Source organism: Garra rufa, chromosome 9, assembly GCF_049309525.1.
Source record: "Garra rufa chromosome 9, GarRuf1.0, whole genome shotgun sequence".
In the NCBI taxonomy this organism is placed as follows: Eukaryota; Metazoa; Chordata; class Actinopteri; order Cypriniformes; family Cyprinidae; genus Garra; species Garra rufa.
Window position 1 is genome coordinate 7,022,827 of NC_133369.1, and position 15,707 is coordinate 7,038,533.

General features: G+C 38.0%; 2 protein-coding genes across 2 annotated transcripts in view; one reads left to right on the forward strand and one right to left on the reverse strand.

Moving 5' to 3' along the window:
• col28a1b (collagen, type XXVIII, alpha 1b) overlaps positions 1 to 4,930 on the forward strand; it is a 30,038-nt gene extending 25,108 nt beyond the window's left edge. Inside the window, exons 31-35 of the mRNA XM_073846727.1 lie at positions 207 to 243; positions 319 to 873; positions 3,743 to 3,813; positions 4,049 to 4,241; positions 4,325 to 4,930. Of these exons, the coding sequence (XP_073702828.1) occupies positions 207 to 243; positions 319 to 873; positions 3,743 to 3,813; positions 4,049 to 4,241; positions 4,325 to 4,497 (1,029 nt within the window). The 3' untranslated portion in view covers positions 4,498 to 4,930. The remainder of the gene's footprint in view (positions 1 to 206; positions 244 to 318; positions 874 to 3,742; positions 3,814 to 4,048; positions 4,242 to 4,324) is intronic.
• On the reverse strand, positions 4,653 to 13,880 carry c1galt1b (core 1 synthase, glycoprotein-N-acetylgalactosamine 3-beta-galactosyltransferase 1b). The gene is made up of 4 exons (XM_073846729.1): positions 13,075 to 13,880; positions 12,857 to 13,001; positions 11,158 to 11,807; positions 4,653 to 5,125 (listed from the first exon to the last, which is right to left on the reverse strand). Exons 1-4 carry the CDS (start codon positions 13,075 to 13,077, stop codon positions 4,949 to 4,951), a joined length of 975 nt encoding a protein of 324 aa, XP_073702830.1. The 5' UTR covers positions 13,078 to 13,880; the 3' UTR covers positions 4,653 to 4,948.
• Positions 13,881 to 15,707: the final 1,827 nt, after the last annotated feature.

The following is a 15,707-nucleotide window of genomic DNA, read 5'->3' on the forward strand; positions in this document are numbered from 1 at the left end:
GGTTAGTTGAAAACGTTGGTCAGGTTCGGGTTGTTTATACATTGACCTGCGCATCACTGATAGCGATCGCAAACTTTTGGGGGGCCCCTTAGCTGAGTCAGTGCACAGGGCCCAGAATTCCCAGTGACGCCCCTGAATACTACAATAACACTAGTTTGAACCAAAAATGGAGCACTTCAGTAATGAGACTTTTGTGTATTTTGCAGAGAGAGGAAATAATCAGTCTAATCCGATCTATTTGTGGTAAGTATTCAAACTGGTAGATATATTTTGCTAAATTTGAATGCTTAATGATGAATCACACAAATGTATTCTCAGGTTGTGGTCGGATATGCAGAATACAGCCTCTGGAGCTGGTGTTCGTGATAGACAGCTCTGAGAGCGTCGGCCCGGAAAACTTTGAGGTTATTAAAGACTTTGTGAATACCGTGATCGACCGCACGTCAGTCAGTCAGGAGGTCACGCGTGTCGGCGTGGTTCTCTACAGCCACATCAACCTGGTGGTCACAAGCATACAGGAGAGGTTAAGTCGCGATGAAGTGAAAGCAGCCGTGCACAGGATGCCCTACATTGGGGAGGGCACTTACACAGGAAGTGGCATCAGAAAGGCCAACGAGATCTTCCGCTTTGCCCGGCGCGGAGTGAAGAAAGTGGCGGTGGTTATTACGGACGGCCAGACGGATCATCGCGACACGGTGAAGCTGGAGGACGCGGTCAGAGAGGCCCATTCAGCCAATATCACCATGTTGGTTATAGGGGTGGTGAATCAAAGCGACCCCATCTATGATGATTTTAAACAAGAGCTGAGGTCAATAGCGTCACCGCCCAAAGAAGAGCATGTGTTTTCCATAGAGGACTTCAGAATGCTTTCTGGTATGTTATATCTTGAGAATTGAACAAATAGTTACAGTATCTCACAAAAGTGAGTACACCCCTCACATTTCAGAAACCATTTTAGTATATCTTTTCAAGGCACAATACTATATAAATGAAACTTGGATATAGTTTAAAATAGTCTATGTGCAGCTTGTATAGCAGTATAGATTTACTGTCCTCTGAAAATTACTCAACATACAGCCATTATTGTCAAAATAGCTGGCAACAAAAGTGAGTACACCCTAAGTGATTACAACAGTATGTTGTTTAACCATGCAAAGCCACATGTCCTATTCATCATGTTAATGTTTTTGTCTGCTCAACAGGACCATACAAAGTTGTGTATCTTGTATTACAGCAATTCAAATTAGGTGCTTTAAGTACAATTCTCTCATACTGACCACTGGATGTTCAACCTGGCATCTCATGGCAAAGAACTCTCTGAGGATTTGAGAATTAGAATTGTTGCTCTCCACAAAGATGGCCAAGGCTATTAGAGGTTCAGTAACACCTTGAAACCGAGTTACACAACAGTGGTCAGGGTCATACAGAGGTTTTTCAAGATGGGTTCCATTCGGAACTGTGCGTCAGGTGCAAAAAACAGACGCATGAGTGCTGCCAGCATTGCTTTAGTGGTTGCAGAAGTAGAAGGTCAGCTTGTCAGTGCTCAGACCATACGCCGCACACTGCAGCAAGTCGGTTTGCATTGGCGTTGTCCCAGAAAAAAGCCTCATCTGAAGCTGGCTCACAAGAAAGCCCACAAACAGTTTGCTGAAGACAACCTGTCCAAGAGCATGAATTACTGGAACCATGTCCTGTGGTCTGATGAGACTAAGATAAACTTGTTTGGCTCAGATGGTGTCCAGCATGTGTGGTGATGCCCTGGTGAGGAGTACCTAGAAAACTGTGTCTTGCCTACAGTCAAGCATGACGGTGGTAGCATCATGGTCTGGGGCTGCATGAGTGCTGCTGGTTCTGGGGAGCTGCAGATCATTGAGGGAAACATGGACTCCATTATGTACTGTACACTCTGAAGCAGAACATGCTGCCTTTCCTCCAGAAACTAGGCCGAATGGCAGTTTTTCAACATGATAACGATCCCAAACACACCACCAAGAAGTGGCCAAGTATGCCTCTAGACCTGAACCCTATTAAGCACCTGTGGGGCGTCCTCAAGCGCTAGATGGAGAAGCACCATGTGTCTAATGTCCAGCAGCTACATGAGGAGTGGAAGAGGATCCCAGCAACAACCTGTGCAGCTCTGGTCAATGCCATGCCCAGGATGATTAAGGCAGTGCCAGATAACAATGGTGCTAACACAATATATTGAAACTTTGGACTAGTTCACTTAGGGTGTACTCACTTTTGTTGACAGTTATTTTGACAATAATGGCTGTATGCTGTCATTTTCAGAGGACAATAAATCTATACTGCTATACAAGCTGCACATTGACTACTCTAAAATACATCCAAGTTTCATTTCTATAGTATTGTCCATTGCAAACATATACTAAAATGGTTGCTGAAATGTGAGGGGTGTACTCACTTTTGTGAGATACTGTGTAAACTGACTGAAGATAGAAATCCTATCTTTGTGGTAGTATTCATGGTGATTAAAGCAATAGTTGACCCATAAATAAAAAAAATGCTTAAAATGTCATCAAAAAAGATTTGGTGTAATTTAGCATTACATCACATCAGTGAATGGGTGCCGTCAGAATGAGAGTCCAAACAGCTGATAAAAACATCACAGTAATCCACACCACTCCAGTCCATCAGTTAATATCTTTTGAAGCAAAAAGGGCTGCACTTTGTGAAAAACAAATCTATAGTAGTCCAGAAATCCAGAGAATACTGCTTTTCTCCAGTGAAAAAGTTTGAGTCTCATCTGAACTAGGAGAGAAATATGCACAGATCAAGCACGGTCTATGAGCAAAACTGTCCAAAATAGCTCCAAAAAAATGCCAGGAGATGGTCTTTTTCACTGAATAAAGCATTTAAAAAAAAAAAATTTTCTCAGAAAGCAGAAGTATTTCTTAAAATTGCGAGACTATTTTTTCTCAGAATTGCAAGTTAAGTCAGAATTGAGAGATATAAACTCGCAAATCTGAACTTTTCCTCAGAATTGCACAATATAAACTTAAACTTGGCCAACAATTACGAGTTATAAAGTGAGAATTGCGAGTCGTAAACTCACAATTGTGACTTTTTTCTTAGAATTGCAAGTTATAGTCAGAATTGTGTGATATTAACTCGCAGCTGTGAGTTATAAAGTCAGAATTGCAAGATGTAAACTTGCAATTCTAAAAAATAATGAATTTTTTCTCAGAAAGTAAAAATATTTCTCAGAATTGAGATATAAACTCAATTCTGACTTTTTTTAGATTAGATTTTTTTTTTTAGAATTGTGAGTTAAGTCAGAGTTTGTATCACGCAATTTTGACAAAAAGTCAGAATTGTGAGTTTGTATAATGCAATTTTGAGAAATAGTCAGAATTGTGAGTTTTTAATTGCAATTCTGACTTAATTTCTCGTAACTGAGTTTATATCTCAATTCTGAGAAAAAAAAGTCATAATTATGAGTTTACATCATGTAATTTTGAGAAAAAAGTCAGAATTGCGAGTTTGTATTACGCAATTTTAAGAAAAAAAGTCGGAATTGTGACGTTTTAATTGCTGTTCTGACTTTATTTCTTGCAACTGTGAGTTTATATCTCAATTCTGAGAAAAAAAAAAGTCAAAATTGTGAGAGAAAAAGTCGCAATAACCTTTTTTTTTTAATTCAGTGGCGCAAATGGCCTTCCATATTGATCTGATCTACAGGATGGCATTTATTAAATACATGTTTTCTGTCTCTGTGGTCTAGAAGTGGAAAGTAAACTGCTTCATAAGCTCTGTGAGAACATTGATGGATCGATATTCGGCAGTACCTTCAAGGTAAACTTGCACACCCTTCAGTCAACAAGACTGTATTAGTACATAAATACATAAATATATTTATAAAGCATCTAAAGGTGACATTTGATTTGAGAGTTATTATGATGTTTGGGGTATATTTTATTGCTGCACTACAGATTTTTCAAGTAAAAGCGTTTAAAAAAAAAATAGAAGTGTTGCAGTGACTATTATTTCTTTTTAACTCTATTTATTATTATTATTGTACAAAAATCAGCCAGGTGCAGTTGGAGAGTTGTTCCCCTACTATGATCCCAGATCAGATGGCACAGACATGATCAGCACCATAGCACCATATCGGGAAAGAGACGAGCTGAACCTCCTCCCAGATTTCTCTCTCACATCTTTGGACCGGCCAAGACAGGACACAACTGACCGCCCGCTGCTCATACAGGATGATTATACTGCAGGTAAATCCTGTTCAAAAGTGATACTATACAAATAATTGCAGATCTGACTTCTTGTAAATTCAATTTTGTCTCTCTTGTGTCAGAGGAGAGATGCCTATTGCCTCTGGATCCTGGACCGTGTCGAGAGTACGTTGTTAAATGGTATTTTGATCCAAAGGCCAATTCATGTGCTCAGTTCTGGTTTGGAGGTTGCCAAGGCAACAAAAACCAGTTTGATACTCAGGAGTCCTGCAGAAAATCCTGTGTGAAAATGTAAGTCTTGTCAATAAAGCAACTGAACCTGATGCAAAAGGACAGGATACAAAAAAATAAAAAATAAAGCTTTATTATTTAAGTATATATTAACTTTTAATATTCAACATTTTAAATAATAATAAACATTTTTACTGTGAACATTTAAAAAAACTAAACTTGAACAATCTCCTAAAGGCGTTTATTTGCATATAGTGGGCACAAAAAGTATTTACATAAGTTTCAGTAAGTCATACTTAGTGTTCTATTCCATTATATTTTATTTTAAAGAAATGTATGAATAATTCTCAAGAAGTAATAATTCTGGCTTAGAGAAAATGCACTGACATTCAGACACAAACCTACAAAAATGCTGTTTCTTTATGGGCGAATGAACAAACATTCCATCAAATGTTCTCATGTAAACTAGTCGCATTAAACATCTTTTGGGGTTTTTATATTTTTGTCACTTGTGTTTATCTTGTGGTTTTACTGTGTTTAGGCTCAATGGTGCTGTTTGGTTCATGATTAGCGTTGATTCTGTACTTGTATCCGAATGGTCGCAGGTGATGTGTGAAATACTCCAGCGTGTACATGTCTGTAGGTCGCATGTAATGAAACGAAATCACAAAATCCGAACAGCAGTCGGGACCCTGGAAAAAGAGAAAATATGTAAACAACAGATACATCATTAAAGGGTTGAAAAAAAAATTGTCATTAACCCCTTAGCAAACCTGTAAAAGCTTTGTTCGTCTTCAGAACACAATTTAAGATATTTTGGATGAAAACTAGGAGGTTTGTGAGTTAACTGTCCCATTGACTGTCAGGTAAATAACACTGTCAAGGCCCAGAAAAGTATGAAAGACGTCGTCAAAATAGTCCATCTGCCAACCGTAAGTCTACGAAGCTACGAGAACACTTTTTGTACGCAAAGAAAACAAAAATAACAACTTTATTCAACAATTCTGCTGCGTCCCAATTCACCTACATATACTATGCCCTAAAAGTATGTACTCTTTTTGTGAAGAAAAAGCACATACTTTTGAGTATGTAGCAGAATAGTAGGCAAGCTTTGGGACAAACTACTTCGTCATAACTGAGTCTTTAACGGGCGCTCTGTTGCTTAGTTAATGACCAAACCTATCATTATAAAAGTTCATGCACATGAAATATAATACGGATAACATTAAATATTTTTTATCAGGTTACACATTGATTATTGATTATCAGGTTACACCTTTCTCTACCTGACCTTTGGTTGCGCATATCCACCATTTTTGTAGTTTTTAACACTTTTTATGCATGTTTGTAGTTCTAATAGAATCCTCGTTCACCGCGCACTGTGTTTTTGTGTTTTGATCCGCACTTCGAATTCTGAAGTTAAAGGAACACTCCGCCTTTTTTGGAAATAGGCTCATTCTCCAACTCCCCCCCAAGTTAATAAGTTGAGTTTTACCGTTTTGAAATCCATTCAGCCGTTTTTCTGTTCTGGTGATATCACTTTTAGCATAGCTTAGCATAGATCATTGAATCCTATGAGACCAATAGCATCGTGTTCAAAAATGACCAACCAGTTTCGGTATTTGTCCTATTTAAAACTTGACTCTTCTGCAGTTATATCGTGTACTAAAACCGGCGGAAAATGTAAAGATGTGATTTTCTAGGCCGATAAGATTAGGAACTACATTCCGGCGTAATAGTCAAGGAAGTTTGCTGCTGTAATATAGACGCAGCAGGCGCAGTAATATCACGCAGCGCCTGAAGTTAGGTCACAATTTCAAAAAGCCGGTCACATTGGCAGTAGTCTCACGAACATTTCAAAAGTGTATGACACCAATGGCGTCTGCATAAGCATAAGTTAATAGTCTGCGCTTTGTTTCCCGGTGGAACGAAAATAAACTCGACACTCGTGTCTCCCGGAAATCCGATCAAATTTAACTAATCAGATCACCACTTCAACATTCCTGAAGTGTTTCCAGTTATGTGTACCATATGCATCAGATGTTCCTTGGGCGTGACGTCTGAGGCTGAGACTACACTGGCAGTTACCTAGCTGGGAACTTATTTCAGGCGCTGCGTGATAATACTCCGCCTGCTGCGTCCATATTACAGCGGCAAACTTTCTTGGCTATTACGCCGGAATGGGAGTGTAGTTCCTAATTTTATCGGCCTAGAAAATCACAGCCTTACATTTTCCGCCGGTCGTAGTACACGATATAACTGCAGAAGAGTCAAGTTTTAAATAGGACATATACCGAAACTCATTGAACGCGATGCTATTGGTCTAATAGAATTCAATGATCTATGCTAAGCTATGTTAGAAGTGATATCAACACTGTAAAACTCAACTTATTAATATATATATATACACGTAGATGCCTCATTAGCGACTGTTTCTATGGGCCTTTATACGTAAGCCGTCCGCCATTTTGCATTGGTCCACTTGACGTCATTCACCCATAGATCTGTGTAAATCACCATAGTAATCACTGAATATTCGAAATGCCACAGTCCTGCACAGCCGTTGGTCTGCGAACCTATTGTATAGTGAATGACGTCAAGTGGACCGTTCCAATATGGCGGACGCATCTACGTGCTTGGAGCGGTCCAATGGGGTATCTACGTATTTATATCTATGCTAATTCTATTTATATAATTTGCAGCATTCGTCTCCTCTGCATCTCCTCCTAGTGCCATTTTGGAGAGTATCCCCTGGACGTAAATAGCTGTCAGCTGCGTCACGCAGATACGCTGTTTTCGTTCGAATCTAAGCGTAAATAAACGTAGAAGACGTATCCACGTGATGCAGGCTGTGTCTAAATTCAGGGTCCGGAGGACTCATTTGAAGGATGCTACGTCACAGCGCCGCGACGAAGGCTGTCCAAATTCGTAGGATCTAGGGCTGGGCCGATAAACGATGTCATATCGAATCGCGATAAAATTTATGTTAATAACGATGATAAGCTCTAGACATTTTTTGCTCGATATGGATTAATCTAAGAGCCAATCACACAGCAGAAATATGCGACAACAGCCAATCAGCCTGCAGCGTGCGTGTGCATGTCAAAGTACAAAGTTCATTTCCTACCGCACTTTGCGAAGCAAACTTAACACCAGGACGACAAAAAAAAAAAAAAGAGTGGAAGCAGCGACGAAAGTGAAACTAACCTCGAGTTATTATCCAAAGATGTTGAAATTGTCGACAAAAGGTAGCACGAATTCCATTAAGTGGTTTGGCTATCTAAAAAGTGACTCTCAGCTCAGCTGAGAGTTTGGCACGATTGTTAAAACTGAAACCGAAAGCAAAAAACGCACGCGCATTCAAAAGCCATTTTAATCCCCTTTGTTTAGAGAGTGACTCCCCAATGCACGCAAATTAGGCTACATGACATATCTAGGCTGTTATTAGTATGTAGACTATGATAGGTTGTGTATGTCTATAGCTCTGTATCATGCTTGAAATATTCGGTCTCTATTTGCACTTTGAATATTTAGAGAGTAGCCTACTTTGATTATGGCTGAATTATCTGCACTTAATACGATTAAAAAAGAACTGTGTCGTAATTTTTTGTTATTTATACTGTAGAGTGTTTCAAAATGCAGTGGTTGCCTCTAATTTAAATAGCTCAACCTATAATAGAGAAAATAAACAATTGTGTTAATAATAATAAATAAATAAATGTTACAAATTATGTTTTTACAATCAAATGCGGCCAACAAATCCGTCCTCCTTTTCCCCAAATGGGAAGGATGGGTCTGGTGGATCCTTATCCGTCCTACCTATCCCATAATTCCTTTCGGCAGAGCGCTTCCAGAATTTTCAAATAATGGCGGACGAAGCGAGCGGTAGCGGAGTGGGAGAGCAATATGCTTTTCAATGTAAGTTTTAAAAAAAACTGGCGTTTCAAAAAATATTTTTTTTTAAAGCGGTTGTCTTCTTGCTTAGCGCTGTCGCGGTTGCTAGGCGACAGGATATGAGCAACGGGTAAGGGAGGGAACTGAAAGAAGGCTAGGCTGTCCAAATTCACAGACACCTACTTCCAGGTTTTGCGGTCATCGGAGGACCCCTCCTCCTTCAACCGGGTAGGAAGGATCCTAAGGAGGATGCAGACCCTGAATTTGGACAGAGCCGCAGTTGAAAGAGAACAGCGTACGCTGTTTGCGTCCAGGGAACGCGGAGGAGACGAATTGTTGAATAAAGTTGTTGTTTTTTTGTTTTCTTTGCGTACAAAAAAGCATTCTCGTAGCTTGGTAAAATTATGGTTCAACCACTGATGGCAGATGGACTATTTTGACGTCTTTCATACTTTTCTGAGCCTTGACAGTGTTATTTACCTGACAGTCAATGGGACAGTTCACTTACAAACCTCTCGGTTTTCATCCAAAATATCTTGTCTACAAATATGAATATAAACATAAATGTCTACAACATTTTCATTTTGGGGTGGATTAACTTTTTTAATGTTTTGAGTAATCTTGGACGATGGAAAAGGGTCATTATGCAAAAGTCGAAGTGCAATGTACACGAATACAGTGGTGGCCAAAATGATTAGAACACTAGTATTTTCCGCAGCTGAAAATGGTTTTAAGTCAGTTATTTCTATCTTTTGCTGTAGTGTGTCTGTGGATAATATCAGTTTACATTTCCAAACATTCATTTTCCCAGTAATTGTAATAACCCAATGAGATTTTTGTTTGCACAAGGAGTCTGAAAACAGCCAGTGCTCCACACAGAGATCTGATCTCATCATCAACCAGTCTGTCTGGAATGACATGAAGAAACACAAACAAAATGAGAAAGACTAAATCCAGAAGAACTGGCAATGTCTTTGAGATGCTTCAAGAAACCTACCTGCAAATCTACAGTAATGTTAAAAGTTTTAGGCACTTGTGTAAAAATGCTGTAAAATGAGGATGCTGCCAAAATTAATGTCAGAAATAGATTTTCTTTATCAATTAACTTCTATTAACTAAATTAAAATCAACATTTGGTGTGACCATCCTTTGCATTTAAAAGTAGCTTTTGCCCTAGGTGCACTTGTGCAGGTAGCTTTTCAGGTAGCATCTCTCTTGAAGCATCTTGGATTTAGTCTTTCTCAGTTTGTTTGTGTTTCTTCATGTCATTCCAGACAGACTGGTTGATGATGAGATCAGATCTCTGTGTGGAGCACTGGCTGTTTTCAGACACCTTGTGCAAACAAAAATCTCATTGGGTTATTACAATTACTGGGAAAATGAATGTTTAGAAATGTAAACTGACATTTCCTACTGACACACTACAGCTGAAGATAAGCTGTTTTATATTTGTTTTAAAATACATTTTAACAGTAGGGGGCTCTTATTATTAATAGTTACAATTATTTTATTTTTATAAATTCAAGCATGTAAATACTGCTCTATTATGCTGTTGAGTAAAGAAACATTTTTACAGTTAAAAAAAAGTGAAAGCAAATAAAAAAATATTGTTGATTGTCATTGTAAAATGTAATTCTACCTAACTGAAATTGTTTTTAGAATAAATAATAAATAAATAAAATAATACATAAATAATTCAACAAATAAATAAATAATAATAAAAAATACTGTTTACATGAAAAAAAATGTAATTTTAATAAATAAATAAAAAGATTATGCTACATCAAAAAACCAAAAGGACCAAAATTTCCAAAAAATTATGCATTTCCAAGTGAGACATGAACATCTTGGATATGCATTGTTGTTATGAAAGTGAACTAATCCTTTAAGCTCACAAATTACATGTAATGCACAGCCTAATAATACTTAAAATAATTATATCTAAGCCAATTTTACTCAAAATGCATCATGTACATTTCTAGTTCATAGATATTTTTAAAGGTGCCATAGAATGCATTGAGAGAATATTTTAAATTGTTCTCTGATATCTACATAGAAGGTATATGGCATAGGAAAGGGCAAAAAAACTCCAGAAATGGTTTTACAGGTCCATTTACAACCCTAGGATTTGCCCCTGGAATGAAATGCTTTGTTATTTGGAAGCTTCATGAATATTCATGAGCTCTGCTCTGATTGGCTGTTTCACAGAGCTCAATAGCTGGCACATGGATAAAAATATATATTTAATTAGGAGCTCTAGCCGCTTTTAATATGCGGTTTCTTGAATCTGCCGTTTTGAATCGCAGATATTTTAGTTTAATTACTGCGTTATAATGCAGAGGGAGTGCTTCTTACCACACAAGTCAGTCGCCAGTGATTCTCAAGATCTGTAAATCATTCGCCATCATCAGGCAGTTATTTCTCCATCATTCACCATCATCAGCGCAGGCATCTCTCTGTTTATGTGGTAAGTGAAATCCTATGTATAGCAATGTAACAGGCTAGCGCTAGCATTAAGCTAATGGTGTCCCTTGAGTGACTCACGTTGTTTAACTGATGTGCTGACGTTACGATGATTGGGCGATGCAAATGTTGGAGGCGTAACTATTAACGATTTCGGGAATGTTTCGTAACAGTCGGTGTTATGTTGGAATTGACCTATTTTTCGGTGGTCTTTTGCAAACACTACATTTATATAAGAAGGAGGAAACGATGGTGTTTGAGACTCATGGTATGTCATGTCCATGTACTGAACTGTTATTATTTAACTATGCCAAGGTAAACTCAGTTTTCCATTCTATGGCACCTTTAATGAGAATCTGGCACTCACCCGTGCGGGTTTGTAGTAACTGTAGCCCCAGACCTGTTTTCCATTCTCCGGGTGAATTAGGTGATTTTCCGGTCTAAAAGGATTAAATGTTTCCCGTTGATTTGGATCTCTTGAATCCCCGGCCTTCACTCCCATGGTCTCCATGCACTTGCCCAAGGCCATGTCCTCCACTGCACTGAAGTGCTTGCAGCGTCCCGTACTGAAACCTTCCACAAATCTCCTGAGAGCCTCTCGGCTCAGAACGTACCCGGCTCCTCCGCTCATGTAACCCTGACGAATGAACGGCCGGAACTTGTGGCCGAAATAAACAGGCGTCTCTGTGTCATGATGGGAAAGCAGGTGTCTCAGGTTTTCCACCACCACAAACGTGTCGTCGTCGGCTTTGAGGAACCAGTCGGCGTGCTGGAGGTGGTGGGTGTGGATGTACTCAAAGGCCCGGATGGTCTTCCAGTACAGCTGCGATCGGCCCTCGCTGACGTTCAGCCCCACGGTGGGGAAGTCGGAGCTCTGCGAACTCATGTACAGAACCTGGTTGCAGTGTTTAGCCCAGGTGGCACGAACATGCTGGAGCTTCTTCACATGATTTTCAGGCCTTGTCATGATCCAACACAACACACGCACACGGGAAAACAGGGACTTTGCCAGCTCATCTAAAAACATTAAAGCCAAACATGCAGTAGCAATCAAAATTTGGGGCTTTCACTTACTGAATGTACACTACCAGTCAAAAGTTTTTGAACAGTAAGAAGTTTTTTTTTAAGTATCTTCTGCTCACCAAGCCTGCATTTGTTTGATTCAAAGTACAGCAGAAACAGTGAAATTCTGAAATATTTTTATGATTTAAAATAAGTGTTTTCTATTTGAATATATTTTAAAATATAATTTATTCCTGTGAACAAAACAGAATTTTCAGCATCCTTACTCCAGTCTTCAGCATCACATGATCCTTCAGAAATCATTCTTATATGCGGATTTTCTGTTCAGGAAACTTATTTATTTTTTATCAATATTTAAAACAGAGTACATTTTCAGGGTTCTTTTGATAATAGAAAGATCCAAAGATCAGCTTTGATCAAAAGTGATGATGAAGACATTTATAATGTTACAAAAAATGTTTGACTTTTTGCTGTACTTTAGATCAAATAAATGCAGGATTGGTGAGCAGAAGAGACTTCTTTAAAAAAAAAAAAAAAACACTACCATTCAAAACGTTTGAAGTCAGTCTGTTTTTTTGTAAAGAAATTAATACTTTTCTGATTAAAAGTGACAGGAAAAGTCCTTAAAAAAAGTTTAATTCCACAAAATCAGCATGTTAGAATGATTTCTGAAAGATCATGGAACACTGAAGCCTAAAGTAATGATGCTGAAAATTCAGCTTTGATCACTGAAATAAATTACATTTTGAAAATAGGTGTTTTGAATTGTAATCATTTTTCATTATATTTCTGTTTTTACTGTATTTTTGATCAAATATAAACAGCCTTGGTGAGCAGAAGAGACTTAATTTTTTTTTTTTTTTTACAAATTTTACTGATACCAAATGTTCGAACAGTACTGTGTTTTTCAATTATATTACAAATTTGAACCACACATACAAATTAACTTCTTTACTGAATTTCATTTTTTCCCCCCTTTATTTCTGTTTTTAAATATGATGAAAAATAAGACAATTAAAAGAGATAAGTCATAAAGAACATACCATTCTTTTTCCATGCATTACTCTTGGCTTGAGAGGAAAGGCAATGTGGATATGCAAGTGCTCTGGCTAATCTAACACTCCTGAGTTGCTGAACAAAGATGAAACCAAGGAATATCCCACAAAATAGAAATATGTGCTGAGATACCTGAAAAAAGTGAAATATTTGAATACAAGCAATATAAAAAGAAATACTTGAAAAACTGAAAAATATGACTTACCATATTGGTGCAGATAAGGTCACATTTTCTTCTTTTTCAGCTAATTAAAATGACATCTTTAATTTTGAATAAAAAAAGCGACTGCTCTCCGCTGAGGTTCAGGTGTTTGTTTCAACACACTGTGATTACCATCAACCACACCTTTTTTTTTTTTACTGTAAGTTGCCACATAAAACTTTCATTTGCTAGAACTGACATCATTGTCTTGATAACGATTCCCTGAACCTTAACCTGCGCATGATGTATGCATGAGTTATTAAAGTACAAGAGCTCCATTTACTTCAAAACAAGAATATAATCATTCCCAATGTGTTTGTCTCTCAAAAGGATGTAGTGAATTTGACAAAGTTTACAAGAAACTAGACCACAAAACCAGTCTTAAGTAGCATGGGTATATTTGTAGCAATAGCCAAAAATACATTGCATGGGTCAAAATTATTGAATTTTCTTTTATGCCAAAAAAATCATTAGGATATTAAGTAAAGATCATGTTCCATGAAGATATTAAGTAAATTTCCTATCGTAAATATATCATAACTTAATTTTTGATTAGTAATATGCATTGCTAAGGACTTCGTTTGGACAACTTTAAAGGCGATTTTATCAATATTTAGTTTTTTTGCACCCTCAGATTCAAGATTTTCAAATAGTTGTATCCCAGCCTTATATTGTCTTATCCTAACAATCCACACATCAATGGAAAGCTTATTCATGTATAATGTACCCTTATGACTGGTTTTGTGATCCAGGGTTACATGAAAAAAAAAACATTAATTTTTTGTTCTCTTCTATGATAATGGGACCATCACTCACAGAACACAGTACCTGTTATAATGCTTAGTTTTATAGAAGATCAACTAAAATTGGACAAGAAGTCAACTCAGAATGCTCTCTGTGTGGCTCAGATAATGCCAATGGGTCAATCCTCAAAATCAGGGACTTAAAGCTCCTTGAAAGTGAAAAGCACTCAAGAGTGAAGATCGAAATTTCTGGTCCTCCTTCTATTTGAAGTTAAGAAGCTACAGGATACTTGTCTAATTGTACATAATTGTCAGACAGAAGAAAAAACTTAAGATGAAACCTCTTTATGAAAGATTTCAGACAGAGAATGAATACTAAAAAGCACTATGTGGGTTCTAACACTGTTCCAAAACCTAGTAAGCTTCCTACATAGACAGCTGCCTTCAAAGGGAACATTGTAACTCAAACGATTTAGATTTAAAGGAATAGCTCACCCAATAATGAAAATTACACAATGATTTACTCATCCTCAAGCAATCCTAGGTGTATATGATTTTTTCCTTTCAGATGAATACAATCAGAGTTATATTAAAAAATGTCCTGGCTCTTCCAAGCTTTATAATAGCAGTAAATGGGTGTTGAGATTTTGAAGTCCAATAAAGTGCATCCACCCATCATAAAAAGTTCTCCACACAGCTCCGAGGGGTTAACAAAGGGCTATTGAGGCAAGTTGATGTGCTTGTGTAAGAATAATATCTATATTTAAAACTTTATAAACCGTAATATCTAGCTTCGGCTGTTGTATGCATGCTCATGAGTACTCATCGAGCAGTGAGAAAAAGAGAATTTGTAAACAATGTTGGAGGGTTTCAATCAAGGGGCAACCTTCCGGTCTCCCTCGTGAAACCAACACGGAAGTGACTGAAACTGCAATTCATCGACTGGCCGCTTGAGGCTGGCTGCAAAAGGGAGTCAATCCCATTGACACCCCATGTTAAAATGCCCAACTTTACAGCAGAAAAAAGTATGTTTACAGCCTGGTTCAAAAAATGGTTTTGGTCTATATAGCTAGTTTTGCCCTTCATGTCAACTGTGAGGGGGGTGAATTTTTTTATAACTCATCGGTTTAAGTTATATTAAGCCTTAAAGTTCAGCATAATTAAGGGCGTGGCCACTTGAGTGACGGGGGATTGCCGCTGCTGTCACCACTGTCGCTCTAGGCGGGCGTGGTTTCAGCAACCAGCTCCACCCACATCCCGCCTTTTTGCCCATTTTTGATTATCCGGGAGTGACGCGCGATGACGCGATTCCAAGATGGTGCGGCCGAATCCCGCCCACTATGAGCTTCAAATTAGCGCTTCAGAATCCTACGGGTGACGTCACGGATACTACGTCCATATTTTTTACAGTCTATGGTTTCAATATAAGCCAAGAGGAGTCTGGTTTTTCTTTGCTGTAAACAAAACTTGGTTCTTGCGAGACTAGCATATTCTCAACAGAGCTTACGCTACGCCTACGTCCTCCGTCATCCGCTGGAATGCCACTCTCGTGAACGCACATATGACAGTAAGCGGAAGTTAAAGATTACGGTTTATAAAGTTTTAAATATAGATATGTTTCTTATACAAATGCATCGATTCACTTCAGAAGGCCTTTATTAACCCCCTGGAGGCAAGTGGAGTACTTTTTATAATGGATGGATGTACTTTATTGGACTTCAAAATCTCAACACCCATTCATTCCCATTATAAAGCTTAGAAGAGCCAGGACATTTTTTACTGTAAAGGTCATTGCACACTCTGGAATTTTCGTAATCGTAATCCTAAAAATTAGTCACGCACAGAAACCTTGCACACTGAGTCTGATGCGTATTAATTCATCCATTGCAAAAA

Excerpts from the sequence above, each read along its gene's own strand:
- c1galt1b (XM_073846729.1), bottom strand. Across the intron at positions 11,808-12,856 it reads TAATGCATGGAAAAAGAATG|ATGAGCTGGCAAAGTCCCTG; the intron begins GTATGTTCTTTA and ends TAATGTTTTTAG. Across the intron at positions 5,126-11,157 it reads GTTACTACAAACCCGCACGG|GGTCCCGACTGCTGTTCGGA; the intron begins GTGAGTGCCAGA and ends CTCTTTTTCCAG.